Source organism: Agelaius phoeniceus, chromosome 10 (assembly GCF_051311805.1).
Source record: "Agelaius phoeniceus isolate bAgePho1 chromosome 10, bAgePho1.hap1, whole genome shotgun sequence".
NCBI classification, from domain to species: Eukaryota; Metazoa; Chordata; class Aves; order Passeriformes; family Icteridae; genus Agelaius; species Agelaius phoeniceus.
This window is the reverse complement of record NC_135274.1, coordinates 10,651,693-10,675,828: the sequence shown is the minus strand read 5'-3', so window position 1 is coordinate 10,675,828 and position 24,136 is coordinate 10,651,693. Positions and strand designations below refer to the sequence as shown.

Below are 24,136 nucleotides of genomic sequence, written 5' to 3'. Positions count from 1 at the left end.
TCTTCAAAATACCACTTTGGTTAAAAGTGCATTTAGGACCCCATCTCTGCTGTGATGAGACTTAAGGACGAGATTGCAGAATTAATCATCCTTAATGACACTCAGAAGATTGTTTTTAATCTTTCTTTTCTTATGCTGCAGGCACCTCCAACGAAACAGACATTGTACAGTATGTAGACACAGAGGCAAACATTGCTACAGAAGTTTCCCTCATAATCCTTGACCTGTTGTGTCTTTACACTCTGAATCACCAGGTATGTTTTGCTGGTTTTCTTTGCTGCTTGAACTGGTGGGATATGGGGTGAAAGGAAGGCCTGGGGGGAGCAGGCACACAGAAAATCTGAAATGTCCAACAGCAGAATAGGGAAATAAGATATGCCAGGCCTCAGTGAAGGTCTTTTAGAAGGGAATTGGTTCATAGTACCCAAACTGAATAGAAAGAGGTGGAAGAAAAACATCCTACATATCCAGGGCTATGTACAACCCTGCTCTTGGAAGTGTATTGCATCTAGTATTACATCACCTTTTCTGAGCCATGCTTATCTCACTAGATTTCAGTGATTTTCAACAACAGATTTTCAACCTGCTTATTATCTCTGTCTCTGCAAGTCAGCAGGTGAATCCTCTGCCTCCTTGAAAATTGCTCAGATTGCTTCAGCAAGCCCAGATGACTTGCTGAAGGTCTCAGAGCCACAATACAGCAAACAGCTCCTTTTGCATTTTAGTGCTCCCTCTCTGTCAGCCTAACCCTTAAATAGAGTGTATGCAATCCATGAGTAGTACAGGCATAGCAAATCCATGAGTAGTACAGGAATAGCAATTGCTTTTCTCAAAAACCTGCCAGAGTCTGCAGCAGGCTGGGAAAGCATCATCTGCAGAAATTTTACCTTGAAAACAGCATCTCTCTAGGAGCACTCTGAGGTAAGTCCAGCAGATCCTTCTCCTGTTTATTCACTTCAATAACCACAATGTCCTGTCTTGTCTGTGAACTTTTCAGAGGCAGCTCCAGCAATCTGACTGTCAGAATGTGTTGATGAGGAAGGTCTTTGACACACACATGCTCTTTTTGCAAATCAACCAGTCAGCAGCAGCTCTCAAACACGTCTTTGCTGCTCTCCGGCTCTTTGTGGGCAAGGTAACTCTGGGTTTATTCATGCCTGGCAATATGTTACAGCAAGTACAGCTTGGGGGCAATTGGACACTTGGCAAAAGTTCTGAACTTACTCTATTAATACTTCTTCCTGACAAAGATAGTCTGATTTATTGCTGATTAAATGAAAGAAGTTCAGAATGTCTAAAAAAACAGCTCTATTCTGAAATTGAAAAATTTGCTAAGAGGGTGAAAGTTTTAATGTAAGTAGATGAGTGATGTCCAGCTCTATGGTTTATCCATTGCCTTTCCTGCTTTTACCACCTATGGATGAAAGCTTGAAACCCTAGAGGTCTGTGGTCCTTGTGGCAGATACCTGGTTTCCAGAATCCACCAGTGAATGGTTACTGCTGTCCCCAGAGGAACCAGCAGCAGAGTATTCCAGACACTTCACCAAAAGTTCATCCACACTAATACAGTTCTACAAATACCTGGTTTTAAACACAGGAAACAGTATGGATATGTGTCAAACTGTTTCTTTGCTTGCCTTGCATTTGTGTAAATTGGCATGGTCAATAAGGCACTTGATGCTAGCTGCAAAGGCTGCACAATGGCCAAGTCTCAGAGCTAGATGAGATCCTCTGGAAAGCAACCAGAATGTACCACTCACATAACAGTTGCTCTGGGGAAGTGACAATAAGCAAGGCTGGCCTTGGTTCCTAAGTGTTTCTATGAAACACAGGAGTGTAGCTGAGTTTACAGCATGTGGCCTCCCTCTGGTTGTTGTCTCAGGGGAAAGAAGAGGAAATCATGCTTCTCCCAGTAGTGCAGCTGGAGCACATGGGGGAAATATGAAGTAAACCATCCACAGACAGCTTTAAATGACATCCCAGAGAGCTGGGAATAGAAGAATTCTATGCAATGGGGAAAATGAATAAGTCTCCAGAATTGCCCTTCTCGTTTATCCTGTAGCTTTTGGGATTGCATTCTCCCTTCATGGTTCTGTGGGAGCAGGGATCTGTTGTGTTTCCTGCAGCAGAACCCCTCAGGCAGTAATTAAGATCTATAGCCCATGTGTGCATTTCCACCTCTCCTCCCTCATTCTGTTACATTCACCCTGCTGGCAACAGTGGGTATGATTTGAAGAACCCTCCTCTGTTGTCTCCTGCTCTTCAAACCCTTGACCTTTGGAAGTTCACTGACCTTGCTACTCAAAGTATTTTCCTTCTGCTGAACAGCTTTTATATCTGTGCAAAACTCCCCCTGCTTTTCCTGGCTAGCTGTTGTGCATTCCTGGCAGATTCCTTGCTGCTTCTGGGCTTCCTAGAGGCCAGTTTGATGGCATACAGTGTTTGTAGGAAAATCTGAGTATTGTTCTTAATTAATCTTAATTTGAATGTGGGATTATGCTTTGTTTAAACCCTGGTATGAATAACTGTGGGAGAGTTACTGAAAGGTTAAAAAAATTGTTAATTCAGAATAACTGCACCAAGACCTGAGAGTAGAATTGAACATGTTCACACATTTTTTTCAATAGTTCCCATCAGCATTCTTCCAAGGACAAGCAGATCTTTGTGGTTCCCTCTGCTATGAAATCCTGAAGTGCTGTAACCATAGGTCACGTTCAACTCAGACAGAAGCATCTGCTCTTCTTTATTTTTTCATGAGGAAGAACTTTGAATTTAACAAGCAGAAATCAATAGTCAGGTCCCATCTACAGGTAAGTGAAGTGTGAGATCAATATTTAACTGATGTGCATTAGTTTTTATCTTTTTTTTTTTAATACATTGAAGCAAGGCAATCCTTTTGCAGTCCTCAGACAGGCAGTTCTCTGTGGCAGCTTGATTTTCCTGCCAAGTCTGAAGTTGGACTGGATTCTCTGCTGTTCTTGGGCTGCTCAGCTCTGCTCCAGGGAGAGACAGCAGCTGTGAATGTATCTGCATTGCCAGATTAGTGGCTATTCTTGACTCACGTGTTGCTTGCAGCAGTTGGAGCACAGCTGATGAAGGAACTAAACAGAATCTGACAATACAGGAACAGACATGTAAAGTCCAGTACTAACATATTTACACTGCAAATGTGAGCAGCTACAAAACTTTGAAAGATTACTCACAGTCTCTGTACATGTTACCTTTATAGGAGAGGTATGAAATTACACTGTATGAAATTACAAGTACATCAAGTCATACTAAAACAGGGGTTAAAAACTCTTCTGAAACTCTTGATTTCTTTGCTAATTGCATCCTGTGCTTGCTCCCTGTGCAGCTCATCAAGGCAGTGAGCCAGCTGATAGCGGATGCCGGGATTGGCGGATCTCGATTTCAGCATTCGCTCGCAATTATAAATAATTTTGCTAATGGAGACAAGCAGATGAAAGTAAGAAACATTTTTTGTCAATCACTACCTCTTGCAAAAGGTCAACAATTTCACAGGAGCAAGTGTTTCAGTAAATAAAATTGTTGGTTCTATTAGCCAGTGATTTATGCATTCATAGTGTGCCTTTCTCAGGCAATCTGAAGTTCATGAACGTGTTTGTGACTCAGAAGCTTAATAAGTGAAAATAATATTTAAACAAACATATTTTTATTTGAAAATTGTATTATTTGTTATTTATTGCTTATTTTGTTCATTTGCCTCATGTCAGAGGTCATGCATTGGGACTAATGGAACACAATTGCAGTTAACAAGCAATTTTTAGTCTACAATTGCTCCCTTTCCTCTGTTCAGTAAATGTGTAGCAAAAACAGGCACAACAGTTGGGTTTTGTAAGACCTTGCTAGCTCACTGAAGGCGTACTTGGCTCTTAGACAAGTTACTACTGCTATTATAGTTATTGTCTATACAGAAATTGTTGAAAAAATATTCTGGTTTTTAATTTTTACAATTCTTGTCCAAACACATGTCAATGTGCATTTTCAGTTTTATACTTTGGAGGTGTTGTTCTCCTGAAGGTGACTTTAGGATATCTCCACTGAGATTATTATTAAAGTTAGCATAAGCAAATTGGTAGATAGTTAGCAGAAGTAATTCAGTGTGTTATCTGATAAGATGTCATTACAATTCTATTTGTTTTTGAAGTCCAGCTTTGATTTCACAGCACTGCAGTCAGTCACACTGCTTCTGTGACTTGCTTATCTCTGTGTGACATAGAGGAGGGAGTATTGAATTTCATTTACTTTTTCTGAATGTTTTGCTTTTAAACAAAACAAAGGATGGAAATAAGTCTGAAAATAAATGCATTTCACTGCTTATCTGGAAAAGAAAAACTGAGGAGCTGAGCTAAATATGTTGAGAACAGCTGGTGTGAGTAATATAAGGACTCTGTTTTAATCTAGCACAGTGTGAGAAGGTCAGGAGCCAGACTTGTGCTTTATTCCCATGGTGAAACATGCTGGGAGTGTAGTTAAGCAGGACTATCTATAGCACATGGTGCTGTTGCTCAGAGGAAACTGTGCAAGGGTCCAGTTCTGGACCCAGAAAGCAATGGAGGAGCACCTGTTCCAGTTCCCTGACTTCAGCAGGGCTGTTGGACGTGGCAGTGGAACAGGTGACGGACTTGGACCATCCTGTGAGACATCAGGAAAAAACACCCAGGGTTTGTGTGCCATGTGTGCATGCTCTGGAGCTGTGACTGCTCCAAAGCCTGCCCAGCTAGGGAGGGGATGGAGGCCCTCTGTAAGCAGAGCTTTGTCTTGTTTGGGGGTGCAGCATGGGGCTCTGTGGATGGTTTCAGTGATGCATTGCTTATCTTTCCCAAAGAACGTTAATTTCCCAGCAGAGGTGAAGGATCTGACCAAGCGCATCAGGACGGTTCTGATGGCCACAGCTCAGATGAAGGAGCACGAGAAGGACCCTGAGATGCTGGTGGATCTGCAGTACAGCCTGGCCAATTCCTATGCCAGCACTCCTGAGCTGCGCAGGACGTGGCTCGAAAGCATGGCCAAGATTCATGCAAGAAATGGAGATTTATCAGAGGTAATGTGAATAAATGAACAGGAAATCCAGCTGTCTTTAGGCTGAGCTGTTCTAATGAAAGGGGTTTGGAACACTGATAGCAGTAGTGAGTTAAGAGAATCATACAGTGTCTCTCATATATTTGAAATCAGAGTAGAGGTCTGAAAACACCTGGAGATGTGGTATGCTCATCCCAGCTTGCCTGACATTGAGTGCCTGATACATGCTGCAGAAAGACTTGAAACTGGCAGACAGGGAAGCTGAGGGCAGTGTCCCCTTGGCATCTTTGCTGCCTGCCCCTAACAGGCACAGTAGCTGTGGTGTGGAGGAGGTTATGGGCAGTGAGTAACCCACAGAAAGGATTTTCTTCTCCCTCACTATGGCCCAGGAGAGGAGCTTTGCTTATAATGTGTTGCCATGTTCATCAAAGACTAAATGGGTGATGCAAAATTCCACTGCCTAACCTAGGGATACCTTATTAACTAAGTCATCTTAATAGTTTCTTGAGAAAATCTATGCACTTATGTAAGACACCTCGTGAAATTCACACTTGAAGAGAATTTCATCATTTAATCCTTTATTTTCTTAGATTACTTTTGTCTTCCCTTTTCTGCCTCATGATTTGGCAGTGCTGAAAGTATATGCTCCTTATCACATGTATGCTTTAATTCAGGCTGCTTTAACATATCCATGTCTGTTGGTCTCTTGTTACAGGCTGCTATGTGCTATATTCATATTGCTGCTCTCATTGCAGAGTACCTGAAGAGAAAAGGTAAGATCAACATATCCAAAATCAACTGTATATCCATAAATATTATTGTTCAAAATCATTTTTGGCTATCCTGCTTTCCTTCCTTGTATGTAAAATATTCTTAAAGCAGCTAGAATTCTTCCCAAATGTTTTATTTTTAAAATATATCATAAATTCTGTCTTAGACTGGAACAGTGAAATTGTGTTTTGTGTAAAGAGGTTTAATTAAATGTTTAGCAAGCTAGTGCTAATGGAGAATGCTTCATTTGTCAGTCTGTTGTTATTAAATATGCATGTATTAACACATACCAGTAGCAGTATACTAATACCATCTTACAATACCATAGGTTACTGGAAAATGGAAAAGATTTGTACCTCACGTATGCTCCTGGAAGATGCTCAAGTCTCTGATAGTAATGTGTTACTAACAACTCACAATGGAGGAAGTGAGTGCTCTAACCGTGCCTGTTTGTGGGTCAAATAACACAGGAGATCCAAATAACAATAGGAGATCCAACTGCTGTTTTCCAGCTGATCTGGAAAGATATCAACCAAATCAAACCTGTTTCTAGTGCATGTTGGAGGCTGTTATAGAAAGGAATGTTGGAAACATCCTGAGTTCCTTTCCTGATGCTCTTTGGCTGGTTTGATGGATTGCTCAGAATGTCTCTGGTTATGGGCTTTTGCAGGAAAATCCCTCTTGGGTCAATTGGTGTTTAGCATGCAAATCCATGTCCAATTCCTTGGCTGTCCAAAGCTGGGAGGGCAGGGGGATGGAATTAATATCTGGTTGTCCATATGTAACTTAGTATAGATAAAGGGGTTATTTTAAATCTATGATACTTATTTAAAAATAAAGTGCAGGCTTATATTTTTAATGCTTCTATGCCAATGGTTATTTAGTTTATGAAATCTGTATTTCATAGTAATTCTCAGCATGAGATATGTTAGCAATTTCCACAAAGAGCAATTTCCAGGGTCAAGGGCAAATATCTGGTGAAGAGAAAACATGGAAAGACTATAGTCCTTCAATACATTTGGAAGTGTCAGTGGACACAATGGAAAAAATGCATCCTTTTAGAAGGAAGCTTTCTGTGAAGAGCAACACTTGTGAGACAGTTCAGTAGTGTTAAAAGACTTTGCCTGAATAAAGATTATAGTAGCTGGAGTGAAGAATTTGGGTGATTTTAAACAGTTTTCAAAACTGGAGAGGGAGAATGGAGGCTCCCATCTCAGTGTCTATGGGTTAGCCTTTTTAATTGAGCCATAGTAGCATTTTCCTACTGTTAAATTAAACATTTTTAATGGCTTTGTCAGGAGTTTGTCTCCTCCCCTGGCAGCTTTACCTTCTCCGGTCCAGAGCAGTGGTAAAATCCTTGCAGGGCAGACCCTTGCTGATCTGTAAAGGGTGATGCCTGTGCAAGTTGTTTCTGCTGCACCCTTGGTGTACTAAAGGCCTCAGCTTAGCAAATACTTGATTTAAGCTCAGTTTTATTCCTTATGAGCCTTTCCACCCACAGCTGCTGCCACCAGCCAGAGCTTTCTGCAGCAGTGCTGAGCCAGGGCAGGACAGGAAAGCCACTGCCAGTGTGTCCTGGAGCCTCCTCCCCTGGGCTCTGCAGTCCTGGGGACTGACAGGGGGGACACCTGCAGGTTCCCCAGGTGGGAATTGTGTCACCTCAGCCTGCCAGGGTCATTCCTGTGCACAAAGGAGCGTTGCACGTGAAGCTTTGCCAGGGCTGCCAGCACTTAGAGCTCAGGAACCAAAATGCTGAAGAGAGGAATAACACTGCATCAGGAGAATGCTGGCACTCCCCTTTGCCTGGAGAAGTGAATTTATATCACTGAGGAAAATGTGGAATAGTCTTAAAAATTCCATCAGCTCCATTTGTGCCTCTCATTACTTGGGCTGCAAAAGAAATGAACTCAACAGCTCTGTTTTAGTGGCATCTAGTAACTTCTTGAAATACCTGGTCACTGAGTCATTAACAGCCTTTCTTGTGACTTGCACTTTAAGGCTTATTCTCCATGGGATGGCCTGCTTTTCTGAGCATTACCCCCAACATTAAAGAAGAAGGTGCTATGAAGGAAGACTCTGGGATGCAAGATACTCCCTATAATGAGGTCAGCAATGTTAACATTTATATACCTGGTTTGTATTAACAGAATGTTGTTTCTAGTGCAATCCTGTGCATGTTGTGGCAAAAAATAGAGTGAGTGTACTCAGGCAATGTTGAAAGGCACACAGCTTTTGAGTGAAGTGTCACAGCTGTTGCAGTGGTGTTTAGCTAAGGAGAGCATAAAGTACCAGAGCTGAAAGTCAGGGCAGGGGAAGGCCATGAAGCAAACCCATCATTCTGCTTGAGATGCCAACTATTCAAGTATTTTCATGTTACTGTTATTTCAGGTTTTTTGTCTAAAGAAGAGCCAAGTCACCAATACTTGATTAAACATTGTGCAATTGCAATAAACTTTAATACAGAAGTTCCAGAATAAAAATGAAGCAGTGGATATGTGCTTGTGCTGCATTGCTATTAATTAAATGCCTCCAGCTGTCAAGTCACTGAACTATTTGTGTTTGTGAAATTGCAGAATATCCTTGTGGAACAGCTGGAGTTGTGTGTTGACTACCTCTGGAAGTCTGAGAGATATGAGCTTATTGCTGAGGTCAACAAGCCTATCATTGCTGTTTGTGAAAAGCAGAGGGACTTTAAAGTAAGTGGGTGTTTGGTTTGGGTCTTTTTAATTATCCTAAGGCAACACTAAAGATCAAAACTTTTAGGGAAAAAAATGTGCTTTTTTTAAAAGGAATGTTTTCTTTCTTCCTGTCTGTAATTTCTCCTTTTAATGTTTTGTGCTGTGAGAAAATAAAAACATTGGTGTCTTTCCTGCCTCTTTTCAGCATCAATGCAACAGTAACTGTAAAAAAATTTCAAATAAACCTCTTGTCTTAGCCAGTGGCTATGATTTTTTACATGGGTTTTAAACCAAGAGCACATTTGCATTGTATTTAAGTTCAGAAAATGCTGATAAATTGCATGATTTCTTCACAATTTCAGGATTTCTTAGTTTCTTATTTACTTGGCAATTTCAATACATAATGGATAGCCAGATGATGATTGCATTTACTGATTTTTCTGGGTTTAAATTGAAAGAGACACAGAGTGGTAGGTAGCAATAGGCTGTATGCTACGGAAGCAGATCCTTAGATGTAACTTAGCTGAAATTTTGGTTCACTATCCTGAGAAAGTGCTGTTCAGTGGTAACTGTGGAAAGCACATCTTTGTGTGGGGTTGGGAGCTGATTGGAGGTATTGGCACCTTGTTCTCACTTGCACAAATAACACTTGGGTTCTCTGCCCCCTTGGCAGGTCAGCAGCACTGTCTGGTGGTGGGATGATGCTCTATGAGCCTGCACACAAAGGCTCCACTGCCACAGAACCCCCTAGAAGGTGACAGCAACCTTGCAGTGACTCTTTAGTGACTGCTAACGAGGTTAAACTGTTCCCTTAGCTCGTCCAGCCGTCTTGGCAAAGGCCTGGGAAGCCAGCTAAGGCAAGCAGGGCTGTGCAGAGCTGTGGTGGCATTTCCCAAGGTGCTGGCATGCCTTCACCTGCCCTGCCTCTGTCTGTCCATGCAGAAACTGTCTGACCTGTACTACGACATCCACCGCTCCTACCTGAAGGTTGCAGAGGTGGTGAACTCTGAGAAACGCCTCTTTGGCAGATACTACAGGGTGGCATTCTATGGGCAGGTAAGTGAGCCTGGGCTCTCCTCTCTCCACAGTCAGCTTTCAGACCTGTTCCTGACAGAGTTCAGGGAAGCACTTGGTGGTGAATCCCAGGGTGAAAGCTGCCTCATGGGTCAGACTCCCAGCAGGATTTTAGTCAGCAGGGAGCACTCAGTTGCCTCTGTGCAAACCACTGCTGTGGATTTAGGGTGTATGAGAGACCAGACTTCTGTGTCAGCTTTAGTTCTTGACTTCATAAAGCAAAGCTGAGACTGAGGCAGGGCAGGTTTTTTCAAGCTACAACATAAGTAGAACCAGATAAGGCATCTTTGATAAATGGCACTCTCCTCCAATAGATCTTAAAGCAGAGCAGTATGGAATAGATGCTTTGTTGTGTTTTTCACTGACTCTGCCTTCTGCTTCCAGGCTACCTCTGGTTCTGTGCAATGTACTGTGGAATAGCATTATTCCCTCTGCTGTGCTTCAGCACCCTTGAAGCATTATTTTGTGCTTTCTTCCACCACAAACCAGTGTAGCAATCCAGCATGTTCCTTTTAGTCCTGGTTTTGGCAAGCATAAAATGTCCTGTGCTCTAAATTATAAAGTGTGTAAACAACAGATTGATGTGAATCATTCTGTTTGCTAATTAGATTTTAATGCAGAAATTTGCTCTTTTCTCCTTTTGATCTTATTCAAGGCTGTGGTAAGTCTAGTTCTGTTGCATGTTTTGTTTAATTCTCCTCACACATCCTTCATCCTTCCCTCTACTGTTAATTGACATTAATTTTCCTGTGCTCTCGATTCTTTGGTTCATGGCAGATAAAATAACATTGCTGCATTCATTGCTGCATTCATTGCTGCATCCTGCAAACTAACTTTTGTTTGTTCAGTTACCTGAACTACTGAGCTGTATCTATCATCATGTTGTGTGTGCACTGTGGGGCCCAATGCTGCTTCATCTCATCTCAGTGGAAGTTCCTCCCAGCTCCACTGGCAGTGGGATTGGAGCCCCTCTTCCTCTGTGCAAGTCCTGGGGTAGCATTAATGCTGTTTGAATGCAAGCCTGCTTTCCTGGCCTGCACTGCAGCTCCCAAGGGGAGGGCTGCTGTGTCAGTCTGAGGTCATGGCAGTGGCCACTGGAGCACTCTGGGCAGGTCATGGCCATGGCCAAGGTCCTGGCAGTCCCTTGCAGGAGCAAGCAAATGGAATTCAGGGGGAATGGCAGGTCCTGGCTCTCTGGACAGATTAGCAAAGCTGAATTTGCCAAATGCAAGGAGCTGCACCTGAGGAAGGGCAGAGTTTTCCTTATGCCTACCCTTCCTCAAAAGGGGAGCAGCACAGGGCAAAACAAGGCTCTCCTACTTGCAGCCTCTGGCCAGCACTCTCCCAGAGCCAGTGGCTCTCCCAGGGGTAATTTAGCTGCAGCACTTCTGCTGAACTGGGTTAGCATCTCTGTAAAAGTGCAATGACTTCCAGGGTGCTAGTGCCACAAGGACAATTTCATTTAAACAGCTTTAGTGCTCTAAAGGGTATGACTGTGTCACAGCTGTGTGTTCCTCTGTCTGTTCCCCCCAGTCACTGGGCTCTAAAGGCAGCAGGCACTGCTTTCCCCTTGCCCTTTGCAGGAGAGACGTGATGTGGCTGCTGTTCCTTAACTGAAACAAAAGCTGCAGGGAAAGCAGATTAAAGAACAAAAGATTAATACTGGGAGGGAGAATTTTGGGGGTTCTTAGTGGAGAAAGATGATCTGCTGCTGCACCTGAAAACTGCTCTTCATGCAAAGGCAGAGGCAGAATTTGGTTACTGCATTGCTGCAGGGACCCTGTGCAAGGATGGTTTGAATTAATGTGATCCTCAGGGAGGACACAGTCATCTGTTTTCACCACAAGATGTATTTGCCAGCTCAGGGAGCTGATCTTATGGCAGCTGCTGGTTTAGACTGCACTTTCTGTTAAAGGCCTTTCTGTCAATGTCTCATTGCACCCCCAAGTGACCACACTAGCCAGTGCATATGAGTTTACTCACAGATGAGTGTTTGAGAAGTCAGTATCTTTCTTGAATTAAGAGCCAAAAAGCATTCTGTTAAATATACTGAATGGCTGAGAACTCATATTGTGCTGATAAGCAAAGACATTCAAGACCTGTTTTTCAGAGCAGTGTCAGGCAAAGGCAGAGCTGAGGGTTTGTTCTGCTGTGTGTACAAGAAGCTGGGGAAGCTGGAGGGCACAGTTTCATAGTGATCACAATCCCTTACTGTGAGGTGACACAGGGAAAGAACCATTAGATGCCAATTCCTGGCAGGTCAAGCAGAAGGCTTGACCTCAGCACCTTTCACCAAAGGGCAGAGAAGGGTCGGATGTACTGTGAGCTCCAAGGCTGTGTCTGGAGGGGTGTGAGGATGAGGAAGGGCCTTATCAGAACTCCCACAGGGATAACTTGTCTCTCAGAGCATCAGAGCTCAGTGGAAACCAGTAACCTGCTGTTCAGGAGGTCATGTGCCTTCCATCACCCTCAGCTGCTCCCTGGCACAGTTTTCATCTGTGAGGCTGCATTGTCCTTGCAGGACCAAACCAGCCAGGATGGAAATAATCCAGGGAAATGCATCGATAATGTAACCTTGGCTGCTTAATATTTTAAAATCCTGAAATTGGAGGATATTTGGCTTCTGAAAAGTATTTAATCTTACTTTTAATAGTCTTTGCCAGACATATAGCATATGGCAGACATGATTATTTATAGCTCACAGTTAACTTCTGCTTATCACTTGTCAGCTGAAATACTGTAGGGAATATCTACTTAAATGATGTCTCTTGTATTAGAGATAAGACTAAATCTGTTTAGTTTTTTTGTTTTCAGGTTGTTTTTTTTTAGTAAAACGATTAACAGAGATATCAGTGTGCCATGCAGCATCAGCAGAGATTGTTCCAGCATGCAAACATACACAGAATCAGGGTTTAAGAGCATAAACTGTATTCTAGCTTGCTATGTGATCATTTTGGAAAACAGGAGGGATTTTGTTGAAAACACTAAATAGTAACAGAAAGCAGATGTCTTTTGACAGAAACAGTGCAGAGTAGTATGTTTAAGTATGATTGCATCAAACTAATGAGGTTTTCTCACATAAAGCAGTTTTGATTCAGTGGAAACAAGATCAGAAACCAGATTATGATCCTGTAGATATTTTCTCAGTGTAATCAATAGGAAGTCAATTGCCTGCCCAGCTCAACAGATTTTTGTAGGATGGCAACTTTGGAGCTCTAGATTTTTTTCTCTAATTACCTGTGAAGATCTTCATATGCCTATGGAATTTAATTGATAATGTTGTTAAAAATCATGCAATGTTAGAAGGTCCCTGTGAGGCTGAAGAAGATGCTGTCAGATGAGCTGCTCTTGCAGCTATTAGTTATTGGTTTCCAGTAATGCCCACAACTTGCCAAATTCAAAGACAATTTTATTGCCTCTTGTCCTTACTGAAGGAGAAGCCAGAGATGCACATATTTCTTAATCCCCATTGAAATAAAGCTTGGGAGGTCCTAAAGAAGTAATGAAATTCATAGCTTATTTTATTTTAATTCTGTTTGGGTTTTTTTGGTGAAGATTTGCCTAATCAATAATTTTAGAGGGCAAAGTTGAAACACACTTCCAGGTAAAAAAGCTGAATTTTGCATGAGTACCTTCTGAATAGATTTTGGAGATATCTCTTGCCTTCATTAATTTCTGCTTCTCTGTTTTTCTACAGATAGCAGTTTGCTTAGGCATATTGTAGAATTGGCCATCCAGGCCACATCATGTGAAGTGCAAAGGGCCTTGGGTCTGACCTCATTAATGCTGTCTGCCTTTCCCCCTATCCCTGCAGCTTCAGGTGTTATTCTCTGGGTCACTTTGCATTAAGGGGAAAGGAAGAGGTTTTGAGTGTAGCTGCAGTGGTGCCCATCACCAAGCTGCACCCTAGGAGAGGGCTGGTGCTGCTCCTGGCATTAGGACAAATGCAGCCCTTGTTCAAGGGGCACCTGCTGCTTTCTGCCCAGCTGGGAGAGCTGCTCCTGCAGCACTGATGTACATGTTCATCTTGGGGCAGCTCAGTGTCTCACCTGCAGCTGATGCAATGCTCTGGTAACTTTCAGAGTGTGCATTTCTTCTGAAGCCTGACAGATTCATGTTCAGCTCTTCAGTGAACCCTTTTATTCAAGCTCTGCCAAGTCCATCCAATGTCTTAAATAATGACCTTAACAAGACTGTACCTTTGTTGCAAAGGAACATGGTCTGTGTGTCTTTTTGTTGTTTTTCTTTTTCTTTTCAAACGTGAATAATTTGCTAATTGTCTCTGGAAGTGCTGCAGTTCTATGTGGCCTTTCAAGGTGCCCACCAGAGTTTCTCTTCAGCTGCTCAGAGGAGATGCAGACTGGTTCCCAGGTGCTCCCATGCCATGGCCATGGGCAGCCTGTGCCTGCACACCTGGCTCCCAGAGGAAGCGCTGGAGGTGACATGCTGCACACACCCCAGCTGGGCTCAGTGTCCAGCAAACAGCTGTTAATTGAACCAAATTATTAAGATTTAAAGAATTTTTAATTCTAGTTTTTAATCCATGAGGGTTTTTTCATCATACACACATCATCGTTTTCAAGAAAGCCCTTTAACTCTTTAAGCTGCTCAGTCTCTTAAGTGAATAAATGTGTAGGGATCTTTTCCTGGGTAACTTTGGAGATTGCAGACCAGTATAAACACTGACCTCTGGGGACATGTCTGCTAGGAGTGGACAGAGGTAAGCTTTTCACTCAGGTGCTGGAAGTGGCCTACTGGATGCTCTGGTGGGTATACTGATTCCTGATGTAAGCACCTCATTTTTGCCATGGCTGTTATGTTCACTGTATCCTTTTGTTTCTTTCTAAACAGGGCTTTTTTGAAGAAGAGGAAGGTAAAGAGTATATTTATAAAGAGCCCAAATTAACTGGCTTGTCTGAGATTTCTCAAAGGCTGATGAAACTTTATGCAGACAAGTTTGGAATAGATAACGTGAAGATCATCCAGGATTCCAACAAGGTATGAAAAGCATGTGGTTTTGCACGAGGGAGAGAACTGAGTGCATGGTGCAAGAGGAGCAGGCAGATGTTTGCTGCTGTGCAGAAGCAGGTTGTTTTCTGTCTCATTTAGCTCTCATCCATTTTGGCCAATGGCTATTGTCAAAGGTCCCATTCTTCTCAGGGAACTCTTGGTAAAATGCCCTTATATCCATCCATGATCTGAGTGTTACATTTGGAAGTCTCAGTTTTCATCGGTGTGGCTATAAATAAATAAACACATCAAAAATGTTATGGATGCCTTGGAAGCTCATCACACTTAACATAATATTATTGTTTCCCACTGTCCCCCAGGTGAACCCCAAAGACCTGGATCCCAAATACGCCTACATCCAGGTGACCTACGTGACCCCTTTCTTTGAGGAGAAGGAGGCCGAGGAGCGCAGGACAGACTTTGAGATGCACCACAACATCAACCGCTTTGTGTTCGAGACGCCCTTCACGCTCTCGGGCAAGAAGCACGGCGGGGTGGAGGAGCAGTGCAAGAGGCGCACCATCCTCACCAGTACGTCCGCTCCCCGCTCCGTCCTGCCTTGCCCAGCCCACAGGGACAGCCCAAGGGCCGGGGATCCATCGCTGCTTCGCTGCCTCTCTGCCATGCCTGGCTCCTGTTTCCAGCTCTGGAGGTCCTGCGTTTCCTGCTCTCCAATGAGACAGACATGCAGTAAACTGGAGGTTGTTAGGTCTGAGCTGGCTGGAAGCAGATGCTTAGTGGAGAAGGGCATGCGTGGATTTTGGAGACCTTCCAAAGCATGTAGGGCAATCAGAATAGTTTTAGCTCAGATCAGACTTAATGCACCATAACAATGCCTTTGCCAAACTCCCTGAGATCCATGAAAGGCCTTGACTAGAAGTAAAGAGTTTTAAAGGTGAATAATTCCTCTGTCAGCTCCCATGGCAGTATTTTGGTTGAATGTTAAAAGTACCTCTTCACTGCTTTAAGGATGATGTTTTAATAGTAGGTTCATCTGCAGGTGAGTGTTGTGCAGGATGATAACTCATCTTTTCACTGTGGGTCTTGGCCACGTCTTCCTTACAGACCTGCTGACCATCTTAGGGATAGTTATTTTCATTCAGCTGCTTTATTTTTCCTTATAATTAACATCTTAACTGTTCTTGCAGTGATGTAACTTGGGAGTGGTTTTGCTGTAGGCAGCTTAGCCCTCAGAACCATTTTCTTTTAATAAAAAACAATTCTAAGAAAAAGTCAAGTAGGATGTCTATTCTGCTAAGAGTAAAACTTGCAGATAGAATATTCAAAATGGGAGTAAGATACATTATAGAGAATTTTTTTAAGCTAGACGTAAGAGTTCAGTGTTTTAAGGCAGGAATGTTAGGAGCACTAGATATGTCTTCTCTTAATGAGTCATATTAAACTGAAACTTTTTGCTCCCTATCATGATTGAAATCTCTCTTTTAAAAAGCTTCCTTTGTGAGACTACTGCTGAAACTTGACATGTCTTAATTTTGATGTATGAGGAACTGAGATGGAGGCGTTGTTCTCATGGGCAGCCATGGACAGAGAGGCCGATGTTCACAGCAAAGGCTCCCAAGTGACAGAAAATCCAGTTCCTTGCCAGCTTCAGTGCATCTCCTTCCCCCAAAGGACAGCGTGAAAAAAACTGCTTACAGTGCAAGCATAGTCACCTAAAAGTTTTGTTCTGGCAAGCCAGGAAAGAGGCACTGATGTCTGAGGGTGTCTTGTTACATGACACAGCTCTGCTTGTAAGAAGAAGAAAGGAGGAACAGCTTGTGTGTGGTTTGTTTAAGTGCTTGGGCAGCGGTAGATGTTTTGAGATCTCTAGTGAAGCAGGTACTTTCACTGACTTGAAAGTGAAAGTCTGTTATGGTCTGCCTGGCAAAAACAGAGGCTTGTTTTTCTGGCAGAATATTTTCCCTGGGTTATTACATGCTGTCATCAGCTCCCACCGCTCTCAGTCCTGCTCCATCTTTGCCATGAGGTGGGAATTTGATTACTTCTCCCCTCCTTTTCCCTTTGGCACCTACCTCACATCAGTGCTTTTCACTAAAGGAAATGGTCTTTTCTTCTCTTTTTTTTCCTTTTTTTTCCCCCCACACCTGTTTGGTAAAGTCATGTGTTTTCATTTCCTTCCTGTGTAAACTGAAGCACTTTCAGTTTGAGAAGAAAGCAAGGCTTCTGCTATGGCTGAAGTCAATTGTGGCTGGGTGCTGGAATGGCACCTGCACTGCATCTGCTCCAGAGCCTGCTGGGCCAAGAGCAAGTGCAGTGTGGCTGCAGTCCTTGATGAGTTCAAAAGGAAATGCTCTTCCAGTGCTGGGTACATCAGAATTCAGTTTGGACCTGCTGTGCCACTTCTACTCATTCAATGATTAAAACTTAATTTTTGTGGATTAATAAAGAGATTGACAAAGTCAAAAGTTAATACTTTGACTTAGTTGTTCTGCTTTCCTAAATACTCTCTTGTTGGGTGAGTTCTCTGAGCCATTTCTCTCTCTCTTGAGTAGCCAGTCACTTGTTTCCCTACGTGAAGAAGAGGATTCAGGTCATAAGCCAGACCAGCACAGAGCTGAACCCCATCGAAGTGGCCATTGATGAGATGTCCAAAAAGGTCTCAGAGCTCAATCAGCTTTGCACAATGGAAGAAGTGGACATGATCCGACTGCAGCTCAAGCTCCAAGGAAGTGTCAGTGTCAAGGTAATGTCCATTTGCTGCCTTTTTTCTCTTTTTTCAAGGCATCTACCTAAATTTTTCTGATTTTCATCATTTGAGATATTTTTTGTCTTTGGCATACCTTGTATTATAGTGCTGTTAGATCTCACTCTAAACACACTAAGGAATGGCAAGTTTTCCACTGGCATTGATGACTGCTGGTTTTATATTATTCATACTAATTATTCAATTCAAGTCTACTCTAAATAACAACTAAGACCTTTCCAACAAGACTGTCCCGTATCACTTGAGAATATGACCCATCACAAGCAGGTGGATTCTTTCAAGGGAGTTTTGCTAGGATTGGCTTTGTCATTCCCTATTCAGGAAAGCTGGGATTGTGACAGGTATTCCTGATGCTCTCATTGAAGTATCTACAAACAAACATGTAACTGTCTGGGTGCTCATCTGGCTGGGGACTTGGAAAGGCCAGCACAGATCTGCAGCCTGTACGAGGTTGAGCAGCTCCTGTTTCCTCAATAAAACCCCTCAGCTTCCATCCTGGTGACAGAAGGAGTTGAGGGGATGTTCTTCTCACAGCCTAGCTTGCCTGAGGCCAGTCTCCAAGCCCTGGAGCACAAGAGAAACAGCAATGTATGGCTTGTTCTCTGTTCCTAAGCTGTGCATTTCTCACACAGGTAAATGCTGGACCAATGGCCTATGCTCGAGCTTTTCTTGAAGAGACAAATGCTAAGAGATATCCTGATAATCAAGTTAAGCTTCTGAAGGAAATCTTCAGGTAAACATTAATATTAGGCTTTTCACCCCCCACATAGCACATAGGACACTCTGCATGGCACAGGCAGGCAAGACATGGAGTCAGGCTGATTTGAACCAGCCTAATTTACATCTGCATTTACCCTATCTGACAAGTCACTCCTGAGAAACGTTTACTGTAGTTCTGGGCTACCCTTATAGTGCATTCCTTTTGATGTAAGAATGAGTTCTGAAATTCACTTCCAACAAGGTGCAGTTTGCAAGGGGAAGAAGAGATGCAGCACTGTGTGTGTACAGATAGGCTTTTTCATTCCTACAAAAGCTGTGTCACTGGTTTTTGTGTTTTGGTGCTTGCAGGCAGTTTGCTGAAGCCTGTGGCCATGCCCTGGATGTCAACGAGCGCCTCATTAAGGAGGACCAGTTTGAGTACCAGGGAGAGATGAAGTCTCACTACAAGGACATGCTCAGCGAGCTCTCTGCAGTCATGAATGAACAGGTCAGAACATCTATTTGGGTGCTGGTTGGGCTCCATGAGGGGGGCTAATTGTGTCTTCTAGTGACAAATGAAGCTGTAGAGAAAAATACTAGAAGTAAAACCTTGCAATGCAATAGTGACAGAAAGCAGGGTTTTTTTTTGTTTTTTGGTTTTGGGTTTTGTTTCTTCCTCTTTTTTTCTTTAATAGAAGTATATTCTATATCTGATCAACAAAGGTCTGTTTTCTGCCTTGCTACATATTGAAAAGCTGAATGTTTGTGAGGCTAAATGCTGGCTGGGGTTTAGAGGCATAGAAAAATAGTCTAAACTAGTGCTCAATGCTTTGCTTGCTTTGTCCTATAGCTGTGTTGTATTTAATTAAAACAGTAAATTGCTTTTAAGATGTAGCTTATAACCCCAGGAGGTATCCTTATTGTGTCTATTTATGGTCAGCTTTCAGAGAAGGTTATTTTTCAATTTTTTTTTTTTTTTTGCTTGAGTACACTGTCAAGATAGATGCCATGTATTTTAGCAGCTTCAGAAGGATGAGCAAGCATATATACATTATATGAATTGTATCCCAAAATTCTGAATTGGACTCCAGTGCACACTTGCAGCTATTCTACTGCTGTGTCCAGGCAGATTTTTTTTTTTTAATAGTTTCAGTTTAAATTAAATATTGAGCAATTTGCATACTGAAGTGCTAATTAAACCATGTTTAATTATATCTCTGCATGTTTATGGGCAGGGTACCTTAGATTGCATGTGATAAATAGTTCCTCTCTAGCAGCTGTGCTGCATTTCCAGGTGCCTGTAGCATCCAAAAGCCCTGTTGGTGCACAGTAACTTGGTTTAACAACTGGTATCAGTGGTGGCATCTCACAGAAGTGCCTACATGGCTCTCCATTACCCCATGCTGTATTATTCATCTTCACATATGAGTAGAATAAGGGTTGACCTGAATTTCTTGCCATTGTTGTACTTACTGTGGCACTGAGTGAGTTTTTCCTTGGGTGTAAAGCTCCCAGTTGCTTGGAGGCCTGGTGCCTGCTGGATGGAGTCAGGGGTGGCTGCAGGTCTGGGAGTTGTGCTCCTCTCCTCTTCAGGTGTATAAAGATTTGTGAACCTCAAGCCTTCCAGTGATTCTAACCAGTAATTATCACTGTTTTGTTAAGTATGTAAGTGTTAAGAGTGTTGTTTGTTGATCAATATCCATGCATCTCACATGGAAGTTATTTTGGCCATCAGTCAGTGTGCATAGGCAGCACCATATGTCTTGTGTGAACCACTGTTTCCCACAAGAATGGAAAATGGATGGTCAGCTCAAAAGAGGCATGAGCAGCCCATGAGATTCAGCATTCATAAAACATTTGGAGAGTTCTGTTAAATGCTCATACCTGTATTTATATCCATGAGCTCTGAGTTTTCTTCATACTAAAGAATACAAAATTATGTGTACAAATCAGTGCTAATGTGTAAAGAGTTCATCCAACAAAAGTCAAAATTGTCATCTCTTTTACCAAAATCATCTGAATTTTAAAGTCCACCCTGAAAACAGTCTCCCACTTACAATACTTTGGGGAAGCCTAAAATGTGACAGCCTCATTTTTTGGGCAGTGGGGGGTTTTGAGAAAACTCTACTCCTCTTGTCATGAACTCATGAACTCCCTGCTTCTGAGCAGAGTATTTCCTCAGAGAAATCACATGCCATAAACTGTGGCTGAAATATTTGTCTTACAGTTGGAAAGCTTGAGGCTCTCTTGGATCTGTGCTGTGTGCTTTACACCAGTACAATTTGCCATCTTTCCCATTGTTGTATCAAGAAAGTTTTGTTTCTCACCTACTGACAGTGACTTTTTCATCACCATATCTTTTTCTCTTTTTTGTTTTTCTCTTTTTTGTTTTTCTTTTCTGACAGCTCTGTCATGGTCCTTGCTTATACAGCTTCTCTTCTTCCCTGTCTAACATTTCCCTCAATACTATAGCCAAAAGTGGTATGTTCATTTTTCTTACATCTATTTTTTTTCTTTTAATGTCATATACTTCCCTCACTTGCTGTTTTTTCTGCTGGGTATGTTTGTTCCATTTCCCTTCTCTCTTCTCAGGGAGTTTAGAAAAAGATCTAAGCTGTATGTGTGATGTGTTGTCCATGAGCAGTCTTGAGAGCCCTGTTCTTTAGGATCCTAGCTGTGAACTTTGGGGAGGCCAGTGAGGCAGCTGGACAAGAGTTCCCTGATGTAAAAGCAAGTGCCAATAGCAGCAAAAGCAAGTGCCAATAGCAGCAAAAGCCAATGCCAATAGCAGCAAAAGTGGCTGCCAGGGCGTGCCCAAGTCCCAGTGCCCTCCCTGCAGCCCAGGATGTGAGAGCAGCTCCTGCCCAGAGCTGCCCATGCTGCTGGAGCTGTTTGTGCTCAGGTCTGCCTGGTGACAGCTGAGGGGTGGCTGGCCTGCAGCCCTGGCCAGGGACAGCTGCCACTGATGGTGTAGGGCTGCACCTGCAGCTTTGTCAAGGGGAGAGGCTTCTCCTCCAGTGCTGGTGCCGTGTGGTCAGTGGGGATCACCCTGTCTCTGCTCTGTATGCTTCCACAAAGCACCCATGGAGGATGACAGGTTTATAAAGGGCTTTTACCAAGGCTAGAAGAGCTTCTTCAGGAAAAAGATCTTCCTTCTTTAGGACAGGGCAGAGCTTTTGCCACTGCTGCTCGACTGCAGCTCTGCCCACAGGCTCAGCCTGGCACTTGGTCCCAGCCCTGCTGCCCAGCCTGGGCAGCTCTGTGGGGCTGCTGCACCCCCAGGTGACAGCATGGGCAGAGCTGGGCCTGTCTGTGCCATGGTCAGGAGGTGCTAATGTAGGTGTCCAGGAGTTTGCAAAGTGTAGGGGACTTGTGTGAGAGTGGTGCAGTTCAGGGAACCCCATGGAGCTTGGCAGCAGTCAGCCCAGCCCCATCCCTGCAGACTCCATTTACCAGGGCAAGGTCCCTTTCCTCTGTCAGATCCTTAGCATCATTGTGTAACAATTAAAAAATGGGAAACCCTTGGTTAGACAGCAGACACTTCAGACACCAAATAATTCAGATCTCTCTCACTGTTGCTTTTGTTTTTTTTCCCTGAAAAGATTGCCTACAAGGAGGACTCAGCAAAGCATCCAGGGATGGAGCGCACGTATTCCCGAGTCATCCATAGAGCCAGCTCCTCTGTGCCAGCAGCAGCCACTCCAGCAAACCCTGATGCCTGACTGCAGCCTCAGGAAGAGCTGCTGGCTGGGGTGGGGTTTGTCCTTTGTTGTTGAGGCGATTTTTTCCTTTTAGATTAATAGTACTGAAAATTAAGTTGATGGACAATACCAGGAAAAGGATTTGAGGGTTAAGATTTTAATTTATTGGAAGTCTTCACGGTGTTATTTTAAAAAATGCAAGCTTGAGAATTTTTTTTTTGCCTGCCCCAATATTTGCACATTCCCTCTCTTTTTTCTTTTTCTTTTTTGTTGTCAATTTTTGGTTTTGAGCAGCCTTTATTAAGCCAGGCTGATTACAAAATTCCAATTGAATAGATAGGTACACGGCAAACTCTAAGTTTGCTATAAATTATAATATATCTAATACTAAGTCCTAGTATACATATATTTTAAAGGTCAGAGTGGATGTTTTATAACATTTAAGCATATTGCAATTGTAAATAGAAGATGTGTAAAATATGTCATTTTTACAAAATTTTAAAAAATATCTTTTTAGTTAATTATGACAGTACTAAGAATATGGATAACATTTCAGTTACCATTATATTAAAATATTTGTGTATGTGTATAAAAGCGTCCATAAAATTTTCTCTTTGAAGCTCTGTGCATTGGTTCATTCCTGTGACAGCACTCTCTGGAGTGGTGGAGATCAGGATCATCCCAACTCTCTGTGATGTTGTGGATGCTGATAAAGGCACCTATGACATCTGCAGAACGTGGCTCTGGGTTCTCTCCATGGCCCCAGACTGAAGTCACCCTGAGAAGCAGCTTGGTGTAGTTCTCCTGCTTGAGACCAAGAAAACTCAGATTTTCCTTTGAAGTTCATAGTCCCAGATTTTCCCTGGGGCACATTGGGAAGCCACGTGCCTTTATGAGATGTTTGTTTCAGTTTCTGCATCACGTGGGGATAAAGTGGAGTGATTGTTCCAGCTCTTAGGAGTTCCCACACTCCTTCATGTTCATTCACAGAAAACCCCTGCTTGCAGCAGTCCCTGCTTGTAGTACCTGTGTGTTAGAATTCTTCCTTCCTGTGCACACAGTCCCCACAATTCTGCTAAGCTGGTTTTTTTCTGTTCAGCTCATTTCCCCTGGAGAAGCTCTGGTGGTTGCCCTGAGGCCTCCACAGGTTTGTTCAGGGCAGAGGCCAGCGCTGTGGCTTTCTACCTGGGGGTACCAGGAGGAATTTTCCAGTGTTTTGCCTCATTCTGCCCTCCTGTCTCTTCTCCTAACACCCCAAGTTCACAACTGGTGCATCTCAGCTGGAGCTGTAGCCTGGCCCTGCAGTCCAAAGTCAGGGGTGGGCTCTGAGTTCACCCCCACCTTCATCTCTGTGTGTAAGGTAGAGGTGCCATGACCCAGCCTCCACCTGCCAGCACCTGCTGCTGTCTCACTCTGCACATCAGCAGTTTTCCAGAATTCTTGGCTAAGGTTTGGAACCCCACAGTGTCCTTGGCTGGTGGGGGAAGGAGGGCAGTGGTTGGGACAGGCACACCTTGGTTTGGGATGGCCCTCCTCCAGCATCAGTGCAGCAACAGCGTGACCCTCACCTGGGGCCTGGAAAGAGCCCAAGGAAAGGGAGAGGACACTGCACAGCAGCATCAAGCACAGCTCAGGGTTTGAGGAGCAGGAGCTGAGCCCTCCTCATCCTCACCCTGACAGGCCCGGCTCTGCTCCTCGGACACTGCACTGTGCAACAACAGTGATCTGCTGAAAGGAATGGGGTCTGCCCCAAATTGTAACTTGCTTTGTGCTGTGTGTATATATATATATACCTGCTGTTTATATATATATCTATGGGAGGATATCTATATATAATGTATATATGTGTCATCAGAGGTGGCAGCAGGACTGTGCTGTACCGAGAGGTGAGTGAGCACCGAGTCCTCTGTCCCTTGGTTGGTTGGTCTCACTGGACTCCTTTTGTGTTTATGATGGTTATGGGTGGGTACTTCAGAAGCCATCAAGGTGATTTGGAGACAGACTGTTTCTAGTTAATGTTCACAAGAAATGAGCAGCTACATCTGTTGGTGGCCACCTCTGGGAATAACTGGATTGCACAAGCATGGTTTGCACTGAGGGAACATGGCAGGCTGGGCTGAAGCCAAGCTGTGGTCTGTAAAGCAGAGGTAAGGAAATCCCTGGATTGTTTTCTCAATAGCTTGCACACAAAATGAGTTTCATGAGTAAGTCCAAGGGCTTGGTTTATTTATATTCAAATTATATAAATGTTTGGATATAAATATATAATATATTATTATATATTTATATCCAAATCCAAGGGATTTGGTTTATTTTAAGCACTCAGCTCTGCAGCCTCCTCTGGGATTTGAGAACCAGCCCATATTCTGGGCTTGCCTTGTTGCTGGTGTTGGAGATGCTAAGGCTTGAGTGTAGCTGGGTCCTTGCTCCAGATG

General features: G+C 43.3%; 1 protein-coding gene across 14 annotated transcripts in view; it reads left to right on the top strand.

Annotated features, from left to right (window-relative positions):
* Positions 1–22,320, top strand: part of DOCK10 (dedicator of cytokinesis 10) — a 145,271-nt gene extending 122,951 nt beyond the window's left edge. For 9 of the 14 annotated variants that reach the window (XM_077183865.1, XM_077183864.1, XM_054639191.2 and 6 more), the window contains exons 41-57: positions 142–254; positions 998–1,135; positions 2,628–2,810; positions 3,356–3,466; positions 4,850–5,065; positions 5,759–5,816; positions 6,143–6,241; positions 7,813–7,919; positions 8,388–8,510; positions 9,435–9,548; positions 14,418–14,564; positions 14,897–15,107; positions 17,090–17,280; positions 17,934–18,034; positions 18,370–18,508; positions 20,406–20,481; positions 21,603–22,320. In XM_077183865.1, the coding sequence (XP_077039980.1) occupies positions 142–254; positions 998–1,135; positions 2,628–2,810; positions 3,356–3,466; positions 4,850–5,065; positions 5,759–5,816; positions 6,143–6,241; positions 7,813–7,919; positions 8,388–8,510; positions 9,435–9,548; positions 14,418–14,564; positions 14,897–15,107; positions 17,090–17,280; positions 17,934–18,034; positions 18,370–18,508; positions 20,406–20,481; positions 21,603–21,670 (2,195 nt within the window). In that variant the 3' untranslated portion in view covers positions 21,671–22,320. Of the gene's footprint in view, positions 1–141; positions 255–997; positions 1,136–2,627; positions 2,811–3,355; positions 3,467–4,849; positions 5,066–5,758; positions 5,817–6,142; positions 6,242–7,812; positions 7,920–8,387; positions 8,511–9,434; positions 9,549–10,221; positions 10,358–14,417; positions 14,565–14,896; positions 15,108–17,089; positions 17,281–17,933; positions 18,035–18,369; positions 18,509–20,405; positions 20,482–21,602 lie in introns of those variants that run through there. The other 5 variants (XM_077183868.1, XM_077183869.1, XM_077183861.1 and 2 more) reach the window with 3 other exon arrangements.
* Positions 22,321–24,136: the final 1,816 nt, after the last annotated feature.